General features: G+C 38.5%; 1 protein-coding gene across 1 annotated transcript; it reads right to left on the reverse strand.

The window, feature by feature from the left end:
• Window positions 1-19,485: 19,485 nt before the first annotated feature.
• On the reverse strand, window positions 19,486-27,135 carry LOC123520969 (alpha-S1-casein-like). The gene is made up of 7 exons (XM_045284034.1): window positions 27,121-27,135; window positions 25,582-25,623; window positions 25,000-25,041; window positions 24,113-24,139; window positions 22,942-22,965; window positions 21,075-21,232; window positions 19,486-19,587 (listed from the first exon to the last, which is right to left on the reverse strand). Exons 1-6 carry the CDS (start codon window positions 27,121-27,123, stop codon window positions 21,080-21,082), a joined length of 291 nt encoding a protein of 96 aa, XP_045139969.1. The 5' UTR covers window positions 27,124-27,135; the 3' UTR covers window positions 19,486-19,587; window positions 21,075-21,079.
• Window positions 27,136-27,444: the final 309 nt, after the last annotated feature.

Raw genomic sequence — 27,444 nt, forward strand, 5'->3', positions numbered from 1 at the left:
CTGAAACTGTTGACAATTTTCTCTGAATGTAGAGTAATTGTTTCACCATTCTGAATTTTTGTATACCAGCACCTCCAGTAGTAACTTGATTTCATACACACAGATTTTGACAATGAGATGATCATAGAGATTTTTTTTAATTAAATACTTTTATTGGGGGCTCTTGCATCTCTTATCACAAGCCATACATTCATCCATTGTGTCAAGCACATTTGTACATATGTTGCCATCATCATTTTCTTTTCTTTTTTAAATAATTTTATTAGGGGCTCATACAACTCTTATCACAATCCATACACACATTAATTGTGTAAAGCACATTTGTACATTCATTGCCCTCATCATTCTCAAAACATTTCCTCTCCACTTAAGCCCCCGGTATTAGGTCCTCATTTTTCCCCTCCCTCCCCGCTCCCTCATGAGCCCTTGATAGTTTATAAATTGTTATTTCCTCATATCTTGCCCTGTCCGATGTCTCCCTTCACCCACTTTTCTGTTGTCCATCCCCCAGGGAGGAGGTCACATATAGTTCCTTGTAATCGGTTCCTCTTTCCTACCCACTCTCCCTCTACCCTCCCTGTTTTACCACTCACACCACTGGTCCTGCAGGGCTCATTTGCCCTGGATTCCCTGTATTTTCAGTTCCTATCTGTACCAGTGTACCTCCTCTGGTCTAGCCAGACTTGCAAGGTCGAATTCAAGTCATGGTAATGGGAGCAGGGAGGAACATTTAGGAACTAGAGGAAAATTGAATTTTTCATCGTTGTTACATCGCACCCTGACTGGCTCATCTCCTCCCAGAGACTCCTCTGCAAGGGGATCTCCAGTGGCCTACTAATGGGCTTTGGGTCTCCACTCCACACTCCCCATCATCATTTTCAAAGCATTTCCTTTCTACTTGAGCCTTTGATATCAGTTCTTCATTTTCCCCCTCCTTCCCTCTCCCTCCACCCCTCATGAACCCTTGATAATATATTGATTATTATTTTCATATCTTACATCATCTTTTGTCACCCTTCACCCATTTTTCTGTTGTTCTATTCTGTGGGAGGGGAGTATATGTCAATCCTTGTGATCGATTCTCTCTTTCTCACTTCACCTTCCCCTTATCCTTCTGGTATCTATTCTCATTGTTGGTACTGAAGGATTTATCCATCCTGGATTTCCTGTGTTGTGGGCTCTTATCTGTAGCAGTGTGCATGCTCTGGTCTAGTCCAATTTGTAAGGTAGAATTGAAGTCATGATAGAAGGGAGAAGGAAGCATTAGAGAACTAGAGGAAAGTTGTGTGTTTCAACAGTGCTATACTACACCCTGACTGGCTCATCAATTCCTTGTGACCCTTTTGTAAGGGGATGTCCAATTGTCTACAGATGGGCTTTGGGCCTCCATTTTCCAGGCCCTCTACCCTCCCGCATGCCCCCAATCACAGTGGTATGATTTTGTTCTGGGTCTTAGACGACTCATAACTGATCCCATTGACACTTCATGATCACAGAGGCTGGTGTGCTTCTTCCATGTGGGCTTTGTTGCTTCTCAGCTAGATGGCCGTGTGTTTATCTTCAAGCCTTTAAGACCCCAGACATTATATCTTTTGATAGCCAGGCACTATCAGCTTTCTTCACCACATTTCTTAGGCACCTATTTGACCATAGTGATATTTAAAAAAAATTTTTTTGCTTCCTAAAAGTATTTCGCACTTCCAGAGATCAAACAAGAGGCCCAGCTGAGCAAATAAATAAAGTCAACAGGAATAGCTTTTGAAGACTAAATTGTCATTGGAATTATAAGACAAGAAAATAGACTAAAACAAACATACTAAAACTGAATAGGTTGACTGTATGCTGAAATAGATTTAAACTGTCCAAGTGTCTCCTACCATAATATCCAAGATGCCTAAGATACATTTAAAAACCACTGGAAAATAAAGCTTGGAGGATGAATACAGACAAAGGAATCAACTCTGGGATGAATTGAAATTGAAATATGTGCCAAGTATTTTAAACAGTTACAATAAAATATCATCATTAGTTTTCTTGAAACAAATTAGGAAAAGAAGCTGTAAAAAACGATTTCTTTAAAATGTTAAAAACAAAAGAATTTAAAAATATAATAACCTAAAGAAAAAACTGTGTCAGATTGTCTCCAATATTCTAAATGAAATGGAGAATATCATCGTGGATACTGCCACCATTACAACCAAAGTCGGGAAGTGTGAGAAAGAGCGATAGCCTGGGGAACTCACTGGGACAGCTCTACCCTGGCCTGTAGGGTTGTTGTGAGTCAGCATCGACTTGATGGCAAGCTAGACATTTACAAGAAATTTAATTTGTAATTTCAACTCTTGCAAGAAAGACCATGGGACAATTTTATATAACAAGAATTTTATTACATTTCACATGACATCAGGAGAGGGCATGGTGCAGAACTAGCTCTGCTTTGTTCTGCCCTGTATCGGGTCACAGTAAGTGGTACAGTGCCAGAAGATGAGCTTCCCAGGTCAGAAGACACTTGAAATATGACCCAGGAAACTGATTTCTCAGGACAGATTCCACATTGACATGGATGGAGGAAATCCTTCGGAAGTGAAGTCTTTGGTACCTTCATTTTCTGACAGGGCATGACTCCAAATGAGAAGAAGCAGTTGTGAACATCAATGATAATATGACCTTGGAACATACAAAGTATGAATCAAGGAAAATTGTTTTTAAAAATGGGATGAAACCCATAAAGATGGACATTTTAGGCATTAGTGAGGTGAAATGGACTGGTATTGGTGATTTTGAATGAGAAAAATCATGTTTTTCTCTGCTGCAAATGAGACAATCAAGAGGAATGGCATGGTATTCATCCTCAAAAGGAACATTTCAAGAGCAATCCTGAAGTACAATGCTGTCTGTGATAGGATTACATCCCTCTGTATTCAAGGAAAACCAATCAATACAAATATTATTCACATTTATGGACCCACCATCAAAGCTTGTGATGAGGAAGTTAAAAAAATTCTGCCAAGAGATTAAGATGAGTTACATTTGGACACCTACTACACAAGGCCTCTTTAACATGTTCAGTAGCAAGGAGGTTGCTTTGGAGCAATAGGCGTGTTCTTGAAAAGAAAAGTATTTATTATGAAGTTGTTGGTCTTACAAAATTTTATCATGTGTTCCGGAGCTCAGTTTCTATCACCAAGACCATATTTCCCAACTATTGTTCCATTTCTTTGTTGCCAACTTTGCATTCTAGTTGCCAATAATTATCAGTGCACCTAGATTGTATGTTTGATCACTATCAGATTGAAGACTTTGGTAGAATTATTTAACTGATCAGATGACACTTAACAACAAGAACATCCTGGGTGTAGGGGAAAACATAAATGTAATCTGCTTAATTTTTGAAAACCACAAGCTTGCTCCTTTACCCCAGATGATAAGCACCAGGATGCCCTGTGTGTGGCATCTCCACAGGGTGAATAAGTCTTCGATTTGGAAATCCCTTCTGACTGACTAAGCATTTTTTGGTTCTTCCTTCCTTTGATATCAGTTTTATATGTTTTTAATAGTACAATCCTTCTAACGAGTGCACTATTTGTGTTAATTGACTTAACAAATTAAGCCAAAATATATTTTACAAAATAGATTTTTAAACAAAATGCATTGTTACTTCTAGATGATAATTATATGAAGTACATATGACTATGTTTTCCTTAACTTTGCTTTTATAGCAGGTACATGCTTCCAACTCAAACTTTTAATATTACATGGAATAAATGAAGGATCAAGATCTCTAAGCTATTTGCTAGTATTAAATTGAGTTATTTTTTCCAATATTTGAAAGTTCACAAAACTTTTCAAAGAAAATGTTGTATCTACGAAGAGCTGTTTAAAACAATAAAAAGATGGTAAAACTTTTATGACATGAGTAGATTTTGGAGGATTTATTCCTAAAATAGAAAAAAGCTGTAGACTACCATTTTTCTAGATGAATAACATTTGCATCTCAAATGGGCTCAGCAGGCCAGATGCTAGTTAGCCTATGACTCAGACTAGCCAAACGTTGGCCAACCTGTTCATTGAAGGGGCACTAGTGGCACAGTGTTTATCCTGTGGTCTCCTAACTGCAGGAGAAAGAGAATTTCTATTCCTGTAAAGAGTTAAGTTCTCAATTTTAACTTATCCTACTGGGTAAGGATTAGTCAGAATCAACTCAATGGCAGTGTGTTTGTTTTTTTGCTTAATAGAGCCTACCTACCTATATTAGGTAGTTTATAGCTCATAGGTTTGAATCTTCAGATCTTTCTAAATGTCTGCTAAAATAGTAATGGGACCATGCTTGAGCTCTGCAATGACCTCCTCTGCTCTTTCAGATTGGAAAGCAAAGGTTATAGCTCTAGGCACATGACTGGGATGCATTTTTAGGCACTGGGACCAATTGAATCTGCAGACCCCCCAAAACAAACAAGCTGGCAGTCTTTGTAATTAGCTAAACAGTGGGGAAAATTGACCTGAAAATAGTAATCTACATTTTAATAACAAATAGTTACCATTAACCAAGGTTCTCAAGAGAACCTGATAGTATTTAAAATGTTACAATATGTTATAATAAAACCTACTCATCTGGATCATAAGAATCCCATGCAAAATTAGTATTTAAAGGAAAAGTTCATAAAACCACCACAGTATATAAATCTGGCCCCAGACAGCAAGAAGAAATTACAAGAGTCGGGGGTAGGTTCAGCAACTATATTAATCTCTAATAAATTTTGAGAATGGTCTGCCCACAAGAAAGAAATGTGATAATTTTTCCTGTTTGTCATTAAATCAGCTCCTTATAGAGTAGGGGAGCTGAAATATATCTTTAAAATATTAAACCCTAAAATGCCTACTGCTGGCAGGAATAAGGATTTTCTAAAAATCCTCTAAAGGCATTGGACTCTCTGGAGTTACTATATTACTTCCAAATTTGCCAAGTAACAATCAGTTTCAGTCTATCATACATCTGCCACTTGGCATTACAATGCTTACCTATCTTCTGCCCTTGTCTTGCAGATTCTGTTAGTCTTAGTGGTTATGTGCAAAAATTCCTTAAATGCCCTGAATAACACACTCAAAAGGAATGACCTGACATTCATTGTCTAAAAATGAAAATACAGAATCAATCATGACTTACAGCACTATTTGTGATAGGATTATATCTATCTTCCTTCAAGGAAATCCAATCAATACAACTACTTTCAAATTTATGTACCAATGACTTTAGTTGAAATTTTATCAAACATGAAATCAAGGTTCATTGATAATTATTGGAATTGGAATGCAACTTGGAAAAGGAGAGGAAAGAGCAATAGCTGGAAAATATGGACTTGGTGATAGAAACAAAGCTCATGACAGAATTTTGCCAGATCAATGACTTCTTCATAGGAACGACCTTTTTTCAACAACATGAAAGATGTCTATACGTATAGACTTCTCCAGATGGAACACACAGACATTAAATTGACTCATTGATTGGAAGGGATGATATGGAAGCTTAATATCAGCAGATAAAACTAGGCCAGGGGCTGATTGTGGAATAGAACATCAATTCTCATATGTAAGCTCAGGATAAACTGAAAAAAAAAAATGTAAACAAGCCCACGAGAGCCAAAATACAGCCTTAAGTCTGTCTCATCTAACTTTCGAGAACATCTAAATTTTGAGAGCACATATTTGACACACTGAACACTAATAACAAAAGACCAAGATGTGATGGGCTGCGGGAGGACATCAGGAGCATCATTCATGAAGTAAGCAAAAGGTCATTAAAAAATGAAGCTGAACATGATAGTGGGACAAGAGGAAAGTACAAAGAAATAGAGGAAAGAACTAGGAGGCAAAGGATAGTCATAGAGATGTAAGTACAGGCATATACAGATGTAAATATATTTATATATGATGAGGGGGAAATATATCTATGTACATATATTTATAGGTTTAGGATTAAGAAAACAGATGGACAGTGGGCTCCTGCTCAAGTACTTCCTCAACACAAGAACACTTTGTTCTGACAATTTGGCAGTCTGAGCTGCTCACCTTCCTGGCATGATCGCTGAAGACAATGGGTGCACAAGCAAATGTGGTGAAGAAAGCTGATGGTGCCTGGCTACCAAAAGATATAGCATCTGAAGTCTTAAAGGTCTGAAGATAAACAAGCAGCCATCTAGCTGAGAAACAACAAAGCCCACATGGAAGAAGCATACCAGCCTGTCCAGACTCGATGGCTGAGGACAAAGGGAGTGCATAAGCAAAAGTGGTGAAGAAAGCCGATGGTGCCCAGCTATCAAAAGATATAGAATCTGGGGTCCTAGAGGCTGGAAGATAAACAAGGAGCCATCTAACTGAGAAACAACAAAGCCCACATGGAAGAAGCACACCAGCCTGTGAGATCACAGGCTTCAAAGGGATCAGGTATCGGGTATCAAAAACCAAAATAAATAAATAAATCATAGCTTTGTGAATGAGGGGGAGTGTGGAGTGGAGACCCAGGGCCCAATTTTGGGACATTGGACATCCCCTTGCAGATGGGATGCAGGGAGGAGACGAGCCAGTCAGGGTGCAGTGTAACAATGATGAAATATACAATTTCCTCCAGTTCTTGAATGCTTGCTCCTCCCCCACTATCATGATCCCAATTCTACCTTACATACTCATCTGGATCGTAGGATGTACACTGGCACAGATAGGAACTGGAAATACAGGGAATCCAGGATAGATGAACCCCCTCAGGACCAGTAGTGATGGTGGTGATACCGGGAGGGTGGAGTGAAGGTGAGGGAGAAAGGGGGAACAAATTAGAAGATCTACAGATAACCTCCTCCCTGGGGAATGGGCAGCAGAGAAGTGAGTGAGGGGAGACATCGGATGGTGTTAGATATGACAAAATAATAATAATTTATAAATTATCAAGGATTCATGGGGGAGGGAGAAGCAGGGAGGAAGCGGTAAAAATGAGGAGCTGATACCAAGGGTTCAAGTAGAAAGCAGGTGTTTTGAGAATGATGATGGCAACATATGTACAAATGTGCTTGACACAATTGATGTATGTGTGGATTGTGATAAGAGTTGTATGAGCCCCTAATAAAATGATTTGAGGGGGAAAAAGACAAGATCAAAGTGTATGTCAGAAAAGATCCAAATTTGTTCTTAATCATAAAGTACCTAAAGTAAAAAGAAAAAATGAATAAGTCAAAAAGCTGAATAGAAAATTCCAAAGGGAAGCTAAAAAAGACAATGTCAAATATTATAATGAAATGTTCAAAGACATAGAATTAGAAAACCAAAAGGGAAGAACAAGGTTAACATGTCTGAAATTGAAAGAACTTTAGAAAAAAAACTCAAACCTAAAGTTGAAATATTGAAAGATTCTATGGGAAAAATATTAAATGATGCAGGAAGCATCCTAAGAAGATAGGGAGAATACACAGAGTCACTACACCAAAAAACCTACTTGACATATGAGCATATGAGCAAGAACCAATGGTGCTGAACAAAGAATTTCAAACCGCACTAAAAGCATTAGCCATAAACAAGGCTCCAGGAATTGGTGGAAGACCAATTGAATTGTTTCAACAAACTGATGAAGCACCAGAAACACTCCCTCATCTATGCCAGGAAATTTGGAAGAGAGCTAGTTGGCAAAATGACTGGAAGAGATCCATATTATTGCTTATTCCAAAGAAAAGTGACCCAATAAAATGCTTAGGCTATAGAACAATGTCATTGATATCAAATTCAAGTAAAATTTGCTGAAAATCATCCAACAATGGTTGCAACAGTACATTTACAGGGAATTGCCAGAAGTACAGGCTGGATTCAGAGGAGGACATGGAATAAGGGATAGCACTGCTGATATTGGATGAATTTTGGCCCAAAGTGGTGAATAGCAGAAAGATGCTTACCTTGTGTTTTATTAACTTTGCAACGGCATTTGACTGTGTGGATCATAATACACTGTATTAGTCCAGGTTAAGTAGAGAAACAAATCCAAAAACACTCATCATATATGTATAAAAAAGAACTGTTATAAAAGAGTGAGTGAATATTAAGAAAACATCTCAGCCCAGTTCAGATCAAGTCCATAAGTCCAATATTAACCCAAAAGTCCAATATTAGCCCACGAATTCCTCTTTAGACTCACCCAGCACATGCAATGATGCCAAATGCAGGAAGATCACAGGCCGGTGGGTGGAAAGTGGATGCATCTCCCGTGCTCTGATTGCCATCAGCATGGTTCCATGTGGCTTGTCAACAAGAGGGTGTAGCAGTGAGGGAGAGTTCCCAGAATTCTCATGAGAAAGCCACACCCACAAGGAGGAACCATCAGGCTGCGAACTGATTGGCAGGCTAGATTCTACCCCTTCATTCTTTTATCAAGTTAATGTGAAATTGTGTGTAACTACCACATACACTATGGATAACCTTGAGAAGAATAGCAATTCCAGAGCACCTAACTGTGCTCATGAGGAACTTGTACATGGATCAAGAGACAATTGTGCAGACAAAACAGGAGAATACTGAGCGGTTTTAACTCAGGAAAGGTGCGTGACAGAGTTGCATCCTTTCACCATAATTACTCAATCTGTATGCTGAAGAAATCATCAGAAAAATTGTATTATTTGAATAAAAATGTGACATCAGGATTGGATGAGGCTTATTATTAAAATGTAATTCAGATGACAATCTTGATTGCTGAAAGTGAGGAGGACTTGAAGCACTCGCTGAGGAAGAGCAAGGATTGCAGCCCTCATATGGATAACACTCAATGTAAAGAAGACCAACATCCTCCTCACAACTGGACCAATAAGGAACATCATGATAAATGGAGAAACATGTGGTGTTGTTAAGGTTTTTGTCTCTTTTGGATTCACCATCAATGCTCATGGAAGTAGTGAAGGGATCAAAAGTCCCATTGCATTTGGTAAATCTGCTACAAAACAAAACAAAACATTTTTGGAGTGTAAATAGCAAAGATGTTACTTCTAGGACGAAGGTGAGCCTCACCCAAGCCACTGTATTTTCATTGCCTCATATGCATGTGGAAGTAGGGAACTGCGTAAAGAAGACAAAGGAGAATTGATGGATTTGAACTGTGATGCTGGAGAAAAGTATTGACAGTACCACGGACTGCTAAACATTCAAACCAATCTGTCTTGGAAGAAGGGCCAGAGTGCTCCTTAAAAGCAAGGATGGCAAGACCTTGTCTTGTGTACTTTGGGCATGTTGTCAGGAGAGACTAGTCCCTGGCGAAGGACAGCATGCCTGGTCAAGCAGGGCAGCGGAGGAGGGGAAGGCCCTCAAGGAGATATATTGACACCGTGGCTGCAGCAATGGGCTCAAGAATCAGAATGATTGAGAGGATGGTGCATGGCTATGCAGCAGGACCTTGTTCTGTTTTGCATGGGATCACTATGGGTCGAAATCACCTCAGTGGCACCTAACAATGTATGTATGCACATGTGTGTATGTATACACACACACACACACATACATATAGAATTTGTTTCCTATGATATTGAAATTTTGATTCCTTAGCATATACATGCTATAGAATCAAAGTGGAGCTCCTTAAGAAAGAAAAAAATGGCATGTGCTCTACATCTAAAAAGCATCCAGAGGTAAAAATGATATTTATGATATTCAGAAGGCCATGTTATACTAATTAAAATAAATAGTTCACTCTTTAGAATGACTTTCCTATTAAAATTATATTAGCCAGCTTGTTAACAGAGGGAGGAAGAAGCCAAATAACATGTTTCTTAAGTCAAGTGATTTCCAAAATGCAGGCTTATTTACCCTGAGACGGAAGCATATACGGCGTCTAGGAGGCCACCTAGAACGGTGTTATGTCCGGGTGGTTGCCATGTCTTGGGATAAAGGCAAGCACGTGTTTTTCCCAGACTCACTCGCTGCCTGTATTTCCCTATTCCTAAGAATACAGTCAGGCAAATTCCTTTTAAGACACTCAAATCCAATATTCTATTCTCTACTTCAGACTCCGAGCATTCTTTATATAGGACAAAAGAACAAGAAGACTTGTACACTGCAAAACAAGCTCAATGATAAATAAATTGTATTTTTAAAAGGCAAGAGAGAGTAACATTGAAGAAAAACAATCTCATGGACACAAAGAAAAAAATATTTCACCATAATCAAACCTCACAGAGGTCTGCTGATGGAAGACCCCAAGTCCCAGACAATAGACTAATAGACTATTAGACAGAAGAAAAATTAGCTGACAAAGATTCCCTCACCTGTGTGATTTGGCTAGATTCTTACCACACAGGCCCCGGCCCAGAAGATTCTGAATCATAACAGATAATTGTGGCTACTCATCTTCTTGCTTAATAAGACTCTGATCCAATCCCACCAGGAGGTAGAGTGCACATTCTGGTCCAGCCTTTCTTTTGGAGAGGTTGGCCAGATGTGTTACTTTAATTAGATCCTTGTTTTAACAGGAGAAAGATTTACTTTTGAAAGACATAGGCATCCCAAGAGAATTTTATTTAGGATCTCCTAACAGGAAGAATGAGCCAATAATCAGAGAAACTGGATTATATGAAAAAGAATGTGGCCTTCAATATGAATTGCAACTCAATGGAAATAAAACTCACATCTCATGTCTAGACTAATAGATAGCATCACATTAAACAGAACAGATTGAAGTCGTCAAGGATTTCCTCGTGCTTGGATCGACAATCAATTTTCATGGACGTAGCAGTGAGGAAATGAAACAACATACTTAGTTGGATAAATCTGTAGCATCGACATCTATAGTGTTGAAGACCAAGGATACTATTTTGAAGATTAAGGTGGACCTGATCCAAGTCATGATATTTTTAGTTGTCTCATATATAAAAATAAAATAATGTTTGACATTAAATAATGAAAAACGTGGAAGAATCCATGTGAAGGATATTGAAAGCACCATTAACAGCCAAAAGAACATGTAAATTTGTCTTGGAAGCAGGACAGCCAGAATTCTCCTTAGAAGCAAGACTAGGAGACTTCCTTTCACTTACGTTGAACATGTTATCAGGAGAAAGCAGTCCCTGGCAAGGACAGAGTGTTTGGTAAGTAGAAAGGCCACAACGAAGATGAAGACCCTTGATGAGAGGACACAACAACAACAGTATTCCCTTGTTCTGTTGCATGTGATGTTACTATCTTACGCTATAATTTGATAATTCTGTTGAATTGCCTTTCTTTGGAATTGATACAAATATTATCTCTTCCAGTCAGTTCACCAAGCAGTTGTCTTCTGAATTTCCTGGCATTGATGAGTGAGTGTCTATTGAAACATTTCAATTGGTGTGCCATCAATTCCTGGATACTTGTTTTTGGCTAATGCTTTCAGTGTTATTACCCACAAACCAACCCACATCTGTCAAGCAGATTCCAACTCATAATGTCCCTATATATAATTTTTGGTGCTGTAAATCTTTATGAAAGCTGATGGATGGACAATCTTTCTTGATGAGAGGAAGACTTGAAGCACTTGCGGATGAAACTCAATGACTGCAGCCTTCTGTATGGATTGCAACTCAATGTAACGAAAACATGTTTCTTCACAATTGGAACAATGGACAGGTTTATGGTACATGGAGAAAAGACTGAAGTTGGGAAGGATTTCATTTTACTTGGATTCACAAAAACATGAGTCAAGGAATCAAAGAACGTTTTTCATCCGGCATATCTGTTCTTTAAAGTTTTTAAGAGAAAGGATGTTACACTGGGGACTAAGGATGACTGACTCAAGTCATGATATTTTCAATCAGTTCACCTGCATGTGAAATTTGGAGAGTGAATGAAGAAGATCACAGAAAAATAGAACATGTGATGCGCTTAAATGTTGGTGCTGGCAAAGAATATTGAAATGACTGTGGACTTCCCAAAGAACAAACTCATCTGTAACGGAAGCAGTACAAGGAGAATGTTTCTTAGAACTGAGGAAGGTGCAAGTTCATCTGATGTACTTTGAAAACATTAACTGGAAAGATCAGTACCTGGAAAAGGACCTCATGCCTGGTCAACCAGAGAGTCAGAAAAAAAGGAAGGTTGTCAAGGAGAGGAACTGACACAGCAGCTGCAACAGCAGGCTCATGCATAACACTAATTGTGAGGATGGCCCCCCAGGGGGCAATGTGCCATTCTGGGGTAATTGTGCACAGGCTCACCTTGAGTTAGAACCGACTCAAAGGCACCTACCGACAATGACAGCAGCCATGTTTTAGGGACCATTGAGTTGAGTCTGACCGATAGTGACCATCTGCACAACAGTATGAAACATTGCCAGATTCTGTGTCATAATCACAATTGCTCCTGTGGTGGAACCCATTGTGGGAGCCACTGTGTCAATCCATCTAGTCGATGGCCCTCCTCTACTTCACTGCCCCTCCACTGACTAAGCAAGACAAAATCCTTGACAACTTCAATCTTTTCTTTATTTCTTGTGCTGTTACCTATGGATCCAATTGTAAGGATTTGGATTTTCTTTACCTTGTCTTATACGCTATACTGAAGGCTGCAATCCTTGATCTTTATCAGCAAGTGCTTCAAGTCCTCCACACTTTTAGCAACCAAGGTTGTGTCATCTGCATATCAAAAGTTGTTAATAAGCCTTCCTCACACCACTGGTCCTGAAGGGATCATCCGCCCTGGATTTCCTGTATTTTCAGTTCCTATCTGTACCAGTGTACATCCTCTGGTCTAGCCAGACTTGCAAGGTCGAATTCGAGTCATGGTAGTGGGAGTGGGGAGGAAGCATTTAGGAACTAGAGGAAAGTTGTACTTCTCATCGTTGTTACATCGCACCCTGACTGGCTCATCTCCTCCCCGAGACCCCTCTGCAAGGGGATCTCCAGTGACCTACTAATGGGCTTTGGGAGAGTAGAGGGAGAGTGGGTTGGAAAGAGGGAACCAATTACAAGGAACTATATGTGACCTCCTCCCTGGGGGACAGACAACAGAAAAGTGGGTGAAGGGAGACATTGGACAGGGCAAGATATGACAAAATAATAATTTATAAATTATCAAGGGCTTATGAGGGAGGGGGGGAGGAAATGAGGACCTAATGCCGGGGGTTTAAGTGAAGAGCAAATGTTTTGAGAATGATGAGAGCAATGAATGTACAAATGCGCTTTACACAATTGATGTATGTATGGATTGTGATGAGTTGTATGAGCCCCTAATAAAATGATTAGGGGGAAAAAAGCCTTCCTCCAATCCTGATGCCACAGTCTTCTTCACATACTGCAGCTTTTTGATGATTTGCCCAGCACACAAATTGAATAAATAAGGTGAGAGAATACAACCCTGATGCACACTTTTCCCAGTTAATATTTAAACCAGGCAATATTTTCTTGTTCTGTCTGCATCTTGACCCATGTACAAGTTCTGCATGTGCACAATGAAGTGTTCTGGAATTCCTACTCTTCTCAATGCCATCCATAGTTGGGTATGACCCACACAGTCTAATCCCTTGGCACAGTCAACAAACACAAGTAAACATGTTTCTGGTATTTCTGCTTTCAGCCAAGATCCACCTGATATCAGCAATGAGATCCCTTGCTGCACATCCTCTGCTGGCTTTGCATGACTACCTAGTTCACCGGGTAAGAAAATCCTGAAGGCTGACTTGGATGCAGCATAAGTATGTATCACAAGGATCTGGCTTTACTCACCTGGCATCTTGATGGCACTGATGATATTATATTCATGTTTGTAATATAGCATGGCGTTTAGCACATAGAAGGTAGCCAACAAATGGCTATTGAATGCATAGGTCAATGTGATACCTGCCAGTTGAAAGGCAATTGCAGCTAATGGACATTGATTGAGGTTGCCTTAGTGACAGAAGAATGTAAAATCATCATGAGACCTGACACCCTTAATGCCTTGTGTGATTTCAGAGAAACATTCAAATAAGGAAAACATTGCCAAAAATAACTCCTTCATACAATGGAAATGGTTGACCGAGGAACAGGGGACTGGAAACATTCAAGGAGGTATCCACTGTGTTCATGAGCAGACAACCTGCTTTTCCTACACAGGTTCCTACCCAGGGAGCAGCTGAAAAGTTTTCAGGGCTTATTGCCAGGTGGACAGCTCTCTATGAACAGCTTTATGCTCTCCAGAAGTCGGCTTCATTCATGGGTGACAGTCCCACAGTATGTGGACAACATTTGATGGACAAAGCTACTCCATTAAGACCTGTAGCTGGAAAGACCCTGAGAGAAGATAAGAACAGGTCAGTTCAATTGGTTGAACTGCCTGCTGTCTTCCTGGCTGTGATGGAAGAATTAGACAATGTTGCTACGTGGGCAATGAGCACTGGCCTAGCTGTAGAGTCAGGTAAATGGCCAATGGAAAATTGAAATACTAGAGGGATGCATATGTGGAACATGGAAATAATTCTGAGAACTTAAAGGGCATGTCGGAATAGGGCATGACAATGCTCATCAGTAGAAGCTCCTTCCTAAATCAGAAGTCAAATAGAATCCCCAAGTGGACATGTTGGTACATTCTCTTGATATGGCCAAGGGGCTCTTTGACATGAATGGCCATGGGAATGCTGCAGGGATTCCGAGATGGGATCCATCTAGAATGTCAATAAGGACTGCTCAATCTGCCTACAACAAAGAGAGAAATTGCAGATGACTATGGGGCAGACCTTTCTTACTCAGTGTCCAAATTTCACAACTGAATTTACCTTGAATAAGGAAGACCACAGAAGAGCGGATGCATGCGAATTGTGAAGAAGATTGAAGTCCCATGGACATCACTTCGACATCTCGTGATCACAGGACAAACTGATCTGTCTTGAAAGATGTAAGGCCAGAGTGCTCCTTAGAGGCAAGGATGGCAAGACTTCATCTTACATATTTTAGACATGTTGTCAGGAGAGACCAGTCCTTGGAGAAGGACATCATGTTTGGTAAAGTGGAGGGTGGTGAAAAAGAGGAAGGCCCTCCATGAAAAGGACTGATACAGTGGGCTCAGGAATCGGAATAATTTGAGGATAGCTCAGGACCATGCATTGTTTCATTCTTTCGTGCACATAGCCGCTGTGCATCAGCGCCAACTCAATGGCACTGAACAACAACAATGTGGGGCAAATTCCCAGTGGAAAGGCCTTGCACATATCTGGCAAGTCTATTTGTTCAAATAAACAACATTTGTGGCACCAGGTGACTATCAAAGAATCCTCATAGGAACAAACATCAACTCTGGGCTTCACTTGGCATATCCTGTAATGAATACAGATGCCAAATAAAACATTAAGCGATTAGAACAAAATATACTGTAGCAATTTGGGCCAGCAATTATATTTCCTCAGACTAACAAATATACTTTACAAACCACAGTGTGTGATGGGCCAAGAAACATCACATTAGATGTATGTATCATATTTCATACCATCTCCAAGCTAGGGAAACATTTGTTATCTAAAATGGGGAAGAAAGTCATGAAGGGGTGGCTCGAATGCTATGCGAGATGTGTGCTAATTCTCAACATAAGGGTGGCAATGGGAGAACCAGCAATAGAGGGATCCCGATGTTCCTCAGGGCACCTGAGGAAGAAAAGTCGCAGAAGGACATTGGTTCCACTGCACAGCTCTTCCTCACATCATTTGAAATGGCTGCATTTCTGTCGGGTGTGCAGTCCAGGTCATAGTTCAGGTAGATCCCGGATCCTGTATTCTAGAATTCTGAAGGATCTAATGGGCTCTTCTTCCCATCTGAGAAAATTGATAGTGAGTGTCAATAGTGCCATATTGCCTATTGGTCAAGTGTAACCCACTTACCTGTGTAACCATGGCCAACATGAGTGTGAATGGACGGCGGAGAAAGAACCTGCTAAAATTAATCTTATATCTCCAGAGAGACTTTAAGAAAGGGAATGATCTCCTCTCTGTTAAATTTTATCAGGGTACAGGAAGGGTGAAGACAAGATAAACTTTTGAAGAACGTAAGCAGATCATATGAGTTGACCTGAATGATTGATACCGTGTGGGATCCCTCCCACAGTCTAATGGGCCCAAGGAGTGATGCACAATTAAAGAAGACAGAAAGGGGGTTGTAGGGAACTCAGCTCCATCGCCGGGAGAAGCAAGAAGAGAATGAAGAGCCCAGATTTTATTGAGCAGTGGGTTTTTGTAGATCTTGAGCCATGCAAGCTATTATTAATCACATGCATCAAACAAATAGGCCTTTAAGACCCCAGATGCTATATGTTTGATAGCCGGGCACCATCAGCTTTCTTCACCACATTTGCTTATGCACCCATTTGTCTTCAGCAATCGTATCGGGAAGGTGAGCACACAACGACATGAGTTTTTGTTCCTTGATGCCCGATACCTGATCCCTTTGACACCTCGTGATCACGTGAACAAAAAAATCATATAATTGTGAATGAGGGGGAGTGCAGATTGGGGACCCAAAGCCCTTCTATAGGCAACTGGACATGCCCTTACAGGTTCATGGGGAGGAGACAAGCCAGTCAGGGTGTAGTGTAGCAACGATGAAACATACAACTTTCCTCTAGTTCTTAAATGCTTCCTCTTCCCCTGCCCACCCCCCCATCAAGATCCCAATTCTACCTTACAAATCTGGCTAGACCAGAGGATGTACACTGGTACAGATAGGAACTGGAAACACAGGGAAGCCAGGACAGATGATCCCTTCAGGACCAGTGGTGAGAGTGGTGATACTGGGAGGGTAGAGGGAAGGTAGGATAGAAAGGGGGAATTAAATACAAGGATCTACATATAACCTCCTCCCTGGGGGATAGACAACAGAAAAGTGGGTGAAGGGAGACATCGGACAGTGTAAGACATGGCAAAATAGTAATAATATATAAATTATCAAGGGTTCACAAATGAGGGAGGAGTGGGGAGGGAGGGGAAAATGAGCTGATACCAAGGGCTCAAGTAGAAAGAAAATGTTTTGAGAATGATGATGGCAACAAATGAACAAATGTGCTTGACACAATGGATGAATTGTGATGAATTCTATGAGCCCCCAATAAAATGATTTAAAAAAAAAAACGAAAAACAAATAGGCAATACACTAGTATTGGTATTCCAAGTATTCAAAGGAAATATTTCAAAGGGAGTACAAAGCATCCAAGAGATACGAGTTGACCAGTTCTCACTCCTTGAGTTAAGTGAGAAGAGGAGCAGATGTTCTCTGAGATCATTACTTTAAGTTCCTAGCGGAGGACTAAGTGTCTGTAGAAAATAAGTTTGCAAAGATGGCGTAGTCAGAGTGGTGGGAGCAGGCCACTGACACTTTCTTCCAGGTCCTCAGTTCCCTACAATACCTAAGCAATTGAACCCTTAGGGTTCTTTACCCTACTGAAGTGTTGATTGTTAATGATTGCTTGGGCTAGTCAAATAATTGGCAAGAAGTTAATTCTTCAGGTATGAAATGGCCAATGACTAGAAGCATCAGTGGATGGTGGCCAGTGGCGAGTTAATGCAATATAGCCCTTCTAGCCATGGTTTTCTATTTTGTGTTGTAGAATAAATTATATCCTGTTCCCTGTGAGTATGTTCTAATTTTGGAATGAGGTATCTATGATGGTAATGAGGCAGGACTACATGGGATATCTTTTGAATCATCCACATTACTAGATAGTGGGAATCAAGTCAACGCCCTTTGCTACCTTGGACTTTTATGTTAAAACAAGAGCTAACTTCCTATTCTAAGGTATCACCTTAACAGGCAAACCATAAGCTGCCTGCTTGATTGAGAAATGTAAGAAGCTAGAATCACACAATGGGCGGAGGCTAGACTTGGCCCATCTAAGGTGTACAGAAATGATCCACATATCTTTACCTAATCTTTTGGTACAAGAAGGCAAAAATCACATCTCAGTTAAAACCCCAGACCAGGACAAGGTGCCACCTTTGTAACCCGTGTCATGTGCCGAAAACTAGGCAAAATCACCTGGTAATGACCACCAATTAGATGCCAGTCACTACCCTAAGAAAACTGTTGACCCTAGGACTCAGGCAGCCACCTTGAACTGTGCTGCGAAACTTTCATTCTTTTGCTCTGGATCTTGTATCTCATTTGCTTTTGCTTAGCCTCTGGTTCTTGGGTCTTGAACGGGCAGTCTGACCTGATTAACCAGTGTCTATAACTTTGTAAGTCAACAGCCCGATTGTATGAGAAAAGGGGACAGTCTTCCAGAGGGACCTCTGAACTTTAGTTTCAGACTTGAGGGTTTACACACAAGTGAACCAATTCCTGGAAGATTCGTGAGTTCTCTGAGCTGGTGCAGTGAACTGCAGGCCTCTAGGACAGAAGGCGCAGTGGCTGCGATCAGTGATAAAGGAGTGGTACAGAATTTTGGAAATTTTGGAAAAGTCAAACATTTGGGACATCTTTTAACTTCCACATCCCTGAGACTATAGCTTTGTACTAATCCTAATTATATATATATATATATAACTTCAAAAATAATTGAAGTTTTAAAAAAGTTTTAAAAAAATATTCAAAAATAATATATGTGTGTGTGTTTATGTACATTAGTATGTTAAACAGTATATGCATACATATTAATATGCACATATTTTTTTTAACTGGTATAATTCAGAGAAAGTATATTGCTAACCAGACAGTGATGTTGCAAGAGACTTTGGCAGTTCTAGGTCATGACCTGGTAAGTCATGATAGGTTGTATTAGTATGTGAAGTCTACAGTGATTCCAGGAAAGTGATTATCTACAGAGATTTCAAGGATATTAGAGCAAGTGGCTATTGTAATTTTATGAACTATCTCTTAGTTCATATCTAGGGGAAAGTAGATAACTTAGCTATGGGATACTAGGTTCGCATGTGCCATGAGTTGAATGGGTTAATGGTTACTAGGTAAGCTACCTGGATATAAACTAGTTACAACAAGAGAATTTGACCCACACAGAGAGAGATGGCAAATGTAAGTTGTATAACCAGGTTACTTAAAATTTCAATGTACCCATAACTTCCACATCTCTTTCTTCACTCACACCTCTATCCTCATGAAACATCTAGTTTCATATTGATATATATATATATGTCCTTCATCAACATATTATTGAAAGTGTCATTGAAAATTTAGTGAAAACAAAATGTCACATGTTTAATGTTCAATAGGATTCTGTTTACTCTATTAAATGGAATAATGACAAAATATGGAGTTTGCTTTAAAATGTAATTTATTGAAAAGAAAGCAGAACAAAAAACTCAGTCATTGTACTCAGTTATGATGAAAATATCCAAAAAAAGCAATTCAAAGACTTTATTGGCAAATTTCTCACAATAGAAACTCAGTAAGGACTTTAAGGCTCTGATTAGGTTCCCAGGCTGTCGTCTGACTGGAATGTAGGCACAATGAACTGTCTGGGAAAATTTAGCAAAAAGAGTACCATCTGATAAACAGATAATTTAAAGAAAGACTGCCCCTAAGTTGGAATTTTTCCTATTCTAAAATAACTGTTGAATCCTTTGGGTAGAATTGTGTTGTATGGCAGAAGAGAGAAGAAATTCAGAGAATGAAATTTTGGACACATCTGTAAAAGAAAGAAAAAAATAGTTACAATATTTTTAAGAAAACATTGTATAACAGACCCTAATTGCTCTTTGCTCTTACCCTGGGCCATTTGCCAAATGATACTAATATTTTCCTGTTACTGATATAAGATATATGCTTCTCCTTATTTTTGAGTTTCAGGGACTATTTATTATTATGACATGGTATTTTGCATTGCAGTCAGACGTGAGTTATGGGAAGACCAAAGAAAAGTCTTGCATATTGGTCAGGATACATTTTGTTTAGTATGAGCTATTGTAAGTAAAGTTTCTATGATTGGAGATAGAAAATATGCACACATGCACATTATTAGAACTTCTATTACAGTGACGGAATGTAATTAAAACAAATCAGAGGTCTTTACAACAGGTACCGACAGTGCAAACTTGTTTCTGTTTTGTTTCTTGCTAAGAATTATAGGGTCCACTTTGGGGTTATCCATTATCTATGTCCCATTTTCCTGGAAAATTATCAGAGCCACCTCAAAATTTGCATAAGCATTCAAAAACATATTTATTAATAACGGGTGATTGTTTTTTAGTATGAAACCAAACCATTGCAGATCCTTGAGGTAACTTAATTATAATCTAATTGCAATTATGCCTGCAAAAACTTCAGGGGGAAAGTCTTTGATTAGAAACATTTTCTTTTCATGTAGTATTTATATGTAAGTAGTCAAATAATTAGAGATATAATTTACCAACTAATCAACAGCTATACTTATGCATCTCCTGAGAATTTACTTAACTCTTTTGAAAGAATCAGCATTGTTAACATCTGAAGTGAGAACAGTCATAATATAATTTTCATTATATTAAGAAGAAGTGAATGCTATTCTACTGTCTACCATCTATCCAGTATTTGAGAACTAAACATCATTATGTTATTTAAATTCAGAATTACTAGATACCAACCTATGCACTTTATTCTCCTCACAGCATCCTTTTACCTAACCAAATGGAAGGCATTTAAAGAAGAATGAAAGTGTAGGAGAGGTAAAGTTAAACTACATGTCAGGATTCTTTGTCATATTCCGCTAATTTGGATTATTAAATATTTTACAGTTTGATAGTAGGGCTTTATTTTCCCCCGTACTTTCTCTGAACAAATTTCTCCTTTGAAATAAATTGTTCTGTTCTGTACTGCTCCTGAGTAATACTAATAGGGAAGTATTCACACTTTTCCATTTCAGAAAATTCTACAACTACATTTCAAGTATGCATTTGCCACGTTCAATCTAATTTTTCCATATTTTTTATTAATCATTAGTGGGCTCTTACAGATCTTTTAACAATCCATAATTAAATTTTATTAAGCACACTTGTATATATGATGTCATCAACATCCAAAAATGTTTCTTTTTCCTTGAGCCTTGGGTATCAGCTCCTCTTTCTCCCCCTTTCTTTAAGCTATTTTCTTTTCTTTCCTGTGGTAGAGGATGAACACGCAATAGTTAAGTGAACTTACCACCATTATGGCGTGCTGTCAGCCTTGTTAGCATCCCCCATGGCAGCGGTCTTAATGACATTGAAGGATGGTTGGAGAGCAAGATATGGCCTGGCCTGTGGAAGGCTATACAAAGTGCCATAGGGATAGGTCTCAAGCTGATAGACTTGTTGGAAAGGCTAAAAGGGAAAAACAGGCGGTAAGTGTATGAACAAATGCTCATCACACATAAAAACAAACAATTCATTTCCAAGATGGCTCTTGACATTACAGAGATGATCGCCCTGTGAACAAGAAAGAACCGCACTCTTTGTTGTCGTGGCTCCTGAAAACTTCCAGAAGGAGCACTAGTAGGAGATCTGAGGACAGATAAGTATCTCACTACTTTAAGATCATGCCTCACCCTTGAATTCCAAGAACCGACTCTACTTACAATGACTAATTATTAGAGCCCAGAAGAAAGAAGCAGCATGGATTTAATTATTACATAAACTCATTTAACCTACAAGGCATATTTTTGCTATTAAAATGTATAGTTTAATTTTCATGGAGACAGAAGTTAAAGAAATGGTCACCTGACCAGAATCACATAACTTGCTTTGCAAAATGCCAGAAATAGAAAACAAAAATAAAAACGCAAAATCTCCAAATTCCAGTGTTTATTGAAAACACTAGATTGTTGGATCCAAAACATTATTTTCCTTCCTGAAAACTGGAAATCTGCCTCAGTTGGTCTTAAACGATCATTCACTTAAGGCTGAGTTAACATAAAAACAATGCCTCCTGTATATTTAGGCTGTCAATATGTGTCTTTGCCAGAATTAGAAAATGAAACAAAAAATATTTGAAAGTATATCACATTCTGCTGTGTACATTTGACTATGTAAAGTCAAATAAATATCTGAGATTTTCTCTTTATATATTTATTTTTAATAAATTGTTCTATTGTTCTTTTATAACAATCCATACGTCAACTGTGTCAAGCACATTTGTACATATGTCTCCATCAACATTTTCCAAACATTTTCTTTCTACTTGAGCCCGCTGTATAAGCTCCTCTTTTTTCCCTCCCTCCACCCCCCTACCCTTGTGAACCCCTGATAAATTATAGATTTTTTTTTCATATCTTACACCGTCCACTGTCTCCCTCACCCACATTTCTGTTGTTCATCCCCCTGAGAGGGTGAGGGTGGAGTGTGTTTTATATCGAGCCTTGTGACCAATTCTCCCTTTCTCCCCCTACCTTCCCACTACCCTCATACTATTGCAACTCCCATTACTGTTCTTGGTGGGTTTATCTGTCCTGGATTCTGTGTGTTGAGGACTCTTATCTGTATCAGTGTACATACTCTGGTCTACCCGGATTTGTAAGGTAGAACTGGGGTCATAGTGGGGGGAGGGAGACGGGGGAAGCATTAAAGAACTAGAGTAATGTTGTGTGTTTCATTGGTGCTATACTGCACACTGGCTGGCTTGTCCCTTTCTTGTGACCCTTCTGTGAGAGGATGTCCAATTGTCTACAGATGGGCTTTGGGTCTCCACTCTGACCCCACTTGTTTGCATTGATATGATTGTTTTGGGTCTTCTGATGCCTGATACCTGATCCTGTCAACACCTCCTGATTGTACAGGCTGGTGTGCTTATTCCATGTTGGCTTTGTTGCTTCCAGGCTAGATGGCCACTTGTTTAATCTCAAGCCTTTAAGACCCCAGGTGTTATATCTTTTAATAGCCTGCACCTTCAGCTCTCTTCACCACATTTGCTTATGTACCCATTTTGTCTTCAGCAATTATGTTGGGAAGGTGAGCGTCACAGAATGACGTTATTTGGATTTTATCTTTATTAAAGCATTTATCTTATAAAAGTTTAGTATTACAAGTCAACTTACCTCAAGGTAAAAGTAGGCCTGTTCCTTTTTAGAGAGGGAAAGAGAATAATTAGCCTTGTGACTTACACCATGAACACCATGATATACTAAATATTACTACCAAATATTCTCATTAAGAATACATACATATATATTCTTATATTCATATTATATGAGAGAGAAAGAGAGTAGTTCACACATGCTTTTCTAAAAGCATATGAAAAATTGTGGTCAATGGGATGCATAATTCCCTTTATTTTTCAGCTTAAATGAAGTATAAAAGTAGGGTAGTTGTGATTTTCTCTTACTTTCACCAAGCAAAGTGGCCATAGAATTTTAGTAGGGATATTGGGAGTAAAATCCAAGGATGAAACACTATCATAAAATCTATGTTTTGAATAATGAGGAAATTTCTAATTACAGAGAAAAAAACCCATATCCTTCTTTACATTTTTTATCTAGATTGTCAAATATGAACTGAATCATCAAGGCCAAGAGCCACTGATGTGAAAAGAGGAAATACACAAAAGCCCCATAAAAAATCAAAACAGACAGAAATACTGACTTCATACATGTTTGGGAAGGGAAAAACGAAAGCTCAAAGATAATACACAATTTTTTCAAATTCATACAGTACTAGAGGCAAGAGTTTAAATGCAAGATGCTTCCATTGCACAAACCTATAGACGAATAATAAAATGTCAGATCTGGAAAAGATGAACACTAACTTAAAGCTAGCTTCACTCGGGAACTGCGATAAAGTTATTCTTTCCCTTTGGCAACTTCGATCTTGTCTTCCAAAGTTAGAGCTAGCTCTGGAGAGCCCAACACTAGACAAGGGCTGTGGGACGCTTACAGAGCACTAGTCAATGATGCCATTACTACAATAAACAAACAAACAAACAAACGAAAATAAAACTGATTGCCTGTGAGTTGATTCTGACTCATAGTAACCCTACAGGATAGGGTGGGTTTCAGGGACTATAACTCTGTACTGGAATAGAAAACCCTAAGTCTTTCTCTAGCATAGTGATGATGGTTTCAAACTGCTGACCTTGTGGCTAGCAGATCAATGTGTAACCAGTACACCAGCGGGGCTCAATAGTTTCTCTGAACTCTAACTGGGACTTCTCATAGAGAATATCTGACCATTTGTAGACAGCATTACACACATACACACACAGCTATTTACCTGATCCATTACACTCATAGACTCTCTCTGGAAAGAAAAAGAGTCAGTGTTACCTTCACACACAGATGAAGCAACATAATTAAGCTTTGCATGTTAGAGATGATTGGGGCACTGAGTCTAATACTGATTGCATAGAGCAAATTTTCGCAATAAACATACGGAAGATTCTCAAGAATATTCATATGATTCAGTAAATGTAAGCGCAGTTGGTACCCCTGAGTTAGGATTGCCCTGGCAGCACATGTGCGTGTTACAGTCCTCTTTACGTCATCTGTATGCCCCTCGTGCCTCGTGAGCGAGCTCACGATGAAGAGAGAGCTTTGTGGAGTTGGGGCACTCTAGAGTGGGAGAGAGAGCCGGATCTGTCTTGCCTGATTGACCTCCTCCATTTGACAGAGGGTAAAACCGGACCAGAGCTTGTTGCAACAGAGGCAGCAAGTCTCTTTCCAGACGGTTTCTTCAAAAGAAGAGCTTGTCAATTGGTAGATTTCCAATATGCCTCGGGAGCCTGACTATAACTGCAATTGAGAGCCTTGAGTAGAAAATGAATTTGGAAAAAGTATGATTTTAAGGAATTAAACTATAAAATACAAGATCATGTTTAAACATTACTGGAACTATGGATGTTAACACTTCTTATTGCTTGTGATTGGAAACAGGTGCCTGTGTCTATTGAGACAGGTGAGATAAGAACAGCTTCCGTTTCAATGAATAGTTCAAATCATCCTTGATACCCAGATTAATTTGTAAAAATCATTTCAGAAGGCTTTTAGTGGGAAATAGAGGTTTGGAAAGGAACAAACCTCCTCCAATGGTGAGAGACTATTTAAAAGCACATTTAACTGCCATATGGCTGATTTTCTTCATAATTTTAAAGAAAAAATTACCGGTTGGATGTGGTTGTATTCATTCAGTCTGTGAAGCTGCTCCTACATAAAAGTAAGTATATTTTCAGCTACTTAGACATCTTTCAGCACAATTCATTCATTTTGTAATATAGCTGGGGTAAATCATCCTCCATGAAATTTAAGGTAAACTGTATTCTATTACAGAATTATCCGAAAGTAATAAAATATTTTTCATTTTCTAACTTTAGAAAAAAATCATTTTAAAACTAAGCTCACCTATAGTTTTCAAAAATAAAGAAATGATAAGTTTCAGCGTTTAAGGGGAAATAATGATGTGTCAATTTTCTAAATCCATTGCCACCAAGTCAAATCCAATGTAGTAAGCCTATAGGACAAAGTAGACCTGTCCCGAGGGGTTCCAGGACTGTCCATCTTCGTGGAAGTAGACTACTTCCTCCCAAGAGTGACTGGCAGGTTCGAACCACCAACTTTTGGTTATTGGCCAAGCATTTGAACACTGTCTCCAGGGTTTCTTAGGACTGCCAATATATTATAACTGAATTTGAGTTAGCAATGGTTGCTTTCCACTTCGTCTTAGAAAAAATTTTAATAAAATATTACCAGATATGGGTGGTAGAACACTCTCTCTCTTGAAATATATTTCTGGTAAAAAAAAAAAAAAGAATCCAATGTGAAACCTCTGTTTTAATATACAAATAAATATTGATATATTTGAGACTTAATATGTAATGTTAGCAGGGACAGCTTGTTAAGGAAAATAAACCATTTGGTTGTAGTATTCTGGTTGTATTTATTTATAAATGACAAACTTTTACTGTTATTTATAAATGACAAACTTTCACTGTGTATTTTCATTCACTCAGGGGCTATGGCAAGCATTGGAGACACAACTATGAACTACTATGACAAATTATGAGCCGAACCAACATGATAATAAAGCCTACAGCCTAGCTGTATCACAGATAAGGTAATAAAATGTATTATTCAAGTGATTTCTTGGAACAGTAATGATGAATCCAAGTGAGGTATTAGCACATGTAAATTTGCTTAGACTTTATTTTAAATAATAGCCACTTGAAAACTGAAGTGACTAACAATTAGAGCCCAAATCAAATTACTGACTTTCTTCTTCTCAACTTGATATATGCAGAAAAAACATTTGCTTAATTTTTACAAAGCTTTTTCTCCTTAAGGTCCTAACAAGTATATTCGGGGTAACAAAAAACCCGTGTGTTTTGTTATATTTCTTTCTTTTAAGTGATAGGCGCTTTCTGCTGATTGGTACGTTCTTGATACATCTCTGCATTTAGCAGATAGTTTATGACTTCAGAGTTTAAGTGCACATACACATAGACCCACAACGTAGTCAGAACCTTCAGGAGCTGTGTAAAACTAGAGATTGGTAGGGAAGGAGGAGGAGAACCAGAAGTGTCTTGTTGGGCGTGCTCCACGTGGGAGTCTATGAGAGCTGAGTAGAGGAGTGCTCTTTGAGTCCTCGAAATAATACCAGGAATGAGAATGACAATATTGTTGTTGTTGTCACACATATTTGTATTTCATACTTGAAAAACAGGTTCAGTGACAATTATTTAAACTTGCTAATCCTCCTTAGATTGTGTAGACAGAGCAATTATAAAATTTAGCTTTCATGATTCCTTTTCTAATGTGTGGACTCTAGACCAGAAACTTAAATGGACTATTAAGTTCATGAATTAACCAGACTTTCTTTTAAATTAAAAGTTATCTGACACATCCGTGTTTTCACAGACTGATATCTTTATGAAATCCCCAACCAGATCGAATTTAGAAAAATAGACACATTGCAATTGTGTGATTATGACATATCATCAGCGATCCTATATGATGCAGAATGTCATTAGAATTAATTTTTCACTTCATTAGCAATTATGAATGTATGTCACAATTTTGGTTCATGAACGCACAGAAAGAACTAGCTTTACCAGTAGGCATAGGTAATCATCTGAATAATTTTTCAATTTAGACTGATAATAATTATTTAATGATAGAATAAATCACTCCTTAAGAATAGTAAAGTATATTAAGAAGCGGATTCAATTCAATATTTAATATATTTTAATTCAACAGTGAAATACTACATTATATGGAATAAAATATTACCATCTCGAGTTGGTTGTCTTGGTTGACTCTATAAAATTGTTCCTATTTAGGAAGAAAATTATTATCAATTGCTTGAATAATAATCAGTCAAAGCTCTTAATTTTTAAGTAATAAAGTTTGAATGAGACAATGTCCTATCCAGGGACAAAGATTAAGGGACAGAAGTTCCTATTTTATTGCTATTTCTGCCTCTTATGATTTGGGCTAATTAAATTATTCATTTTAGAAAATTAGAAAAAGAAGTTGACTTATGATAGAGTATAAAGTAAGAAAGTCATGAGTATTAATAGACATTTGTTCATATTTTTTATGTTTGGTCAGAAT

This window comes from Echinops telfairi, unplaced genomic scaffold (assembly GCF_000313985.2).
Source record: "Echinops telfairi isolate 266 unplaced genomic scaffold, ASM31398v2 ScPeMD7_7468;HRSCAF=8506_0, whole genome shotgun sequence".
In the NCBI taxonomy this organism is placed as follows: domain Eukaryota; kingdom Metazoa; phylum Chordata; class Mammalia; order Afrosoricida; family Tenrecidae; genus Echinops; species Echinops telfairi.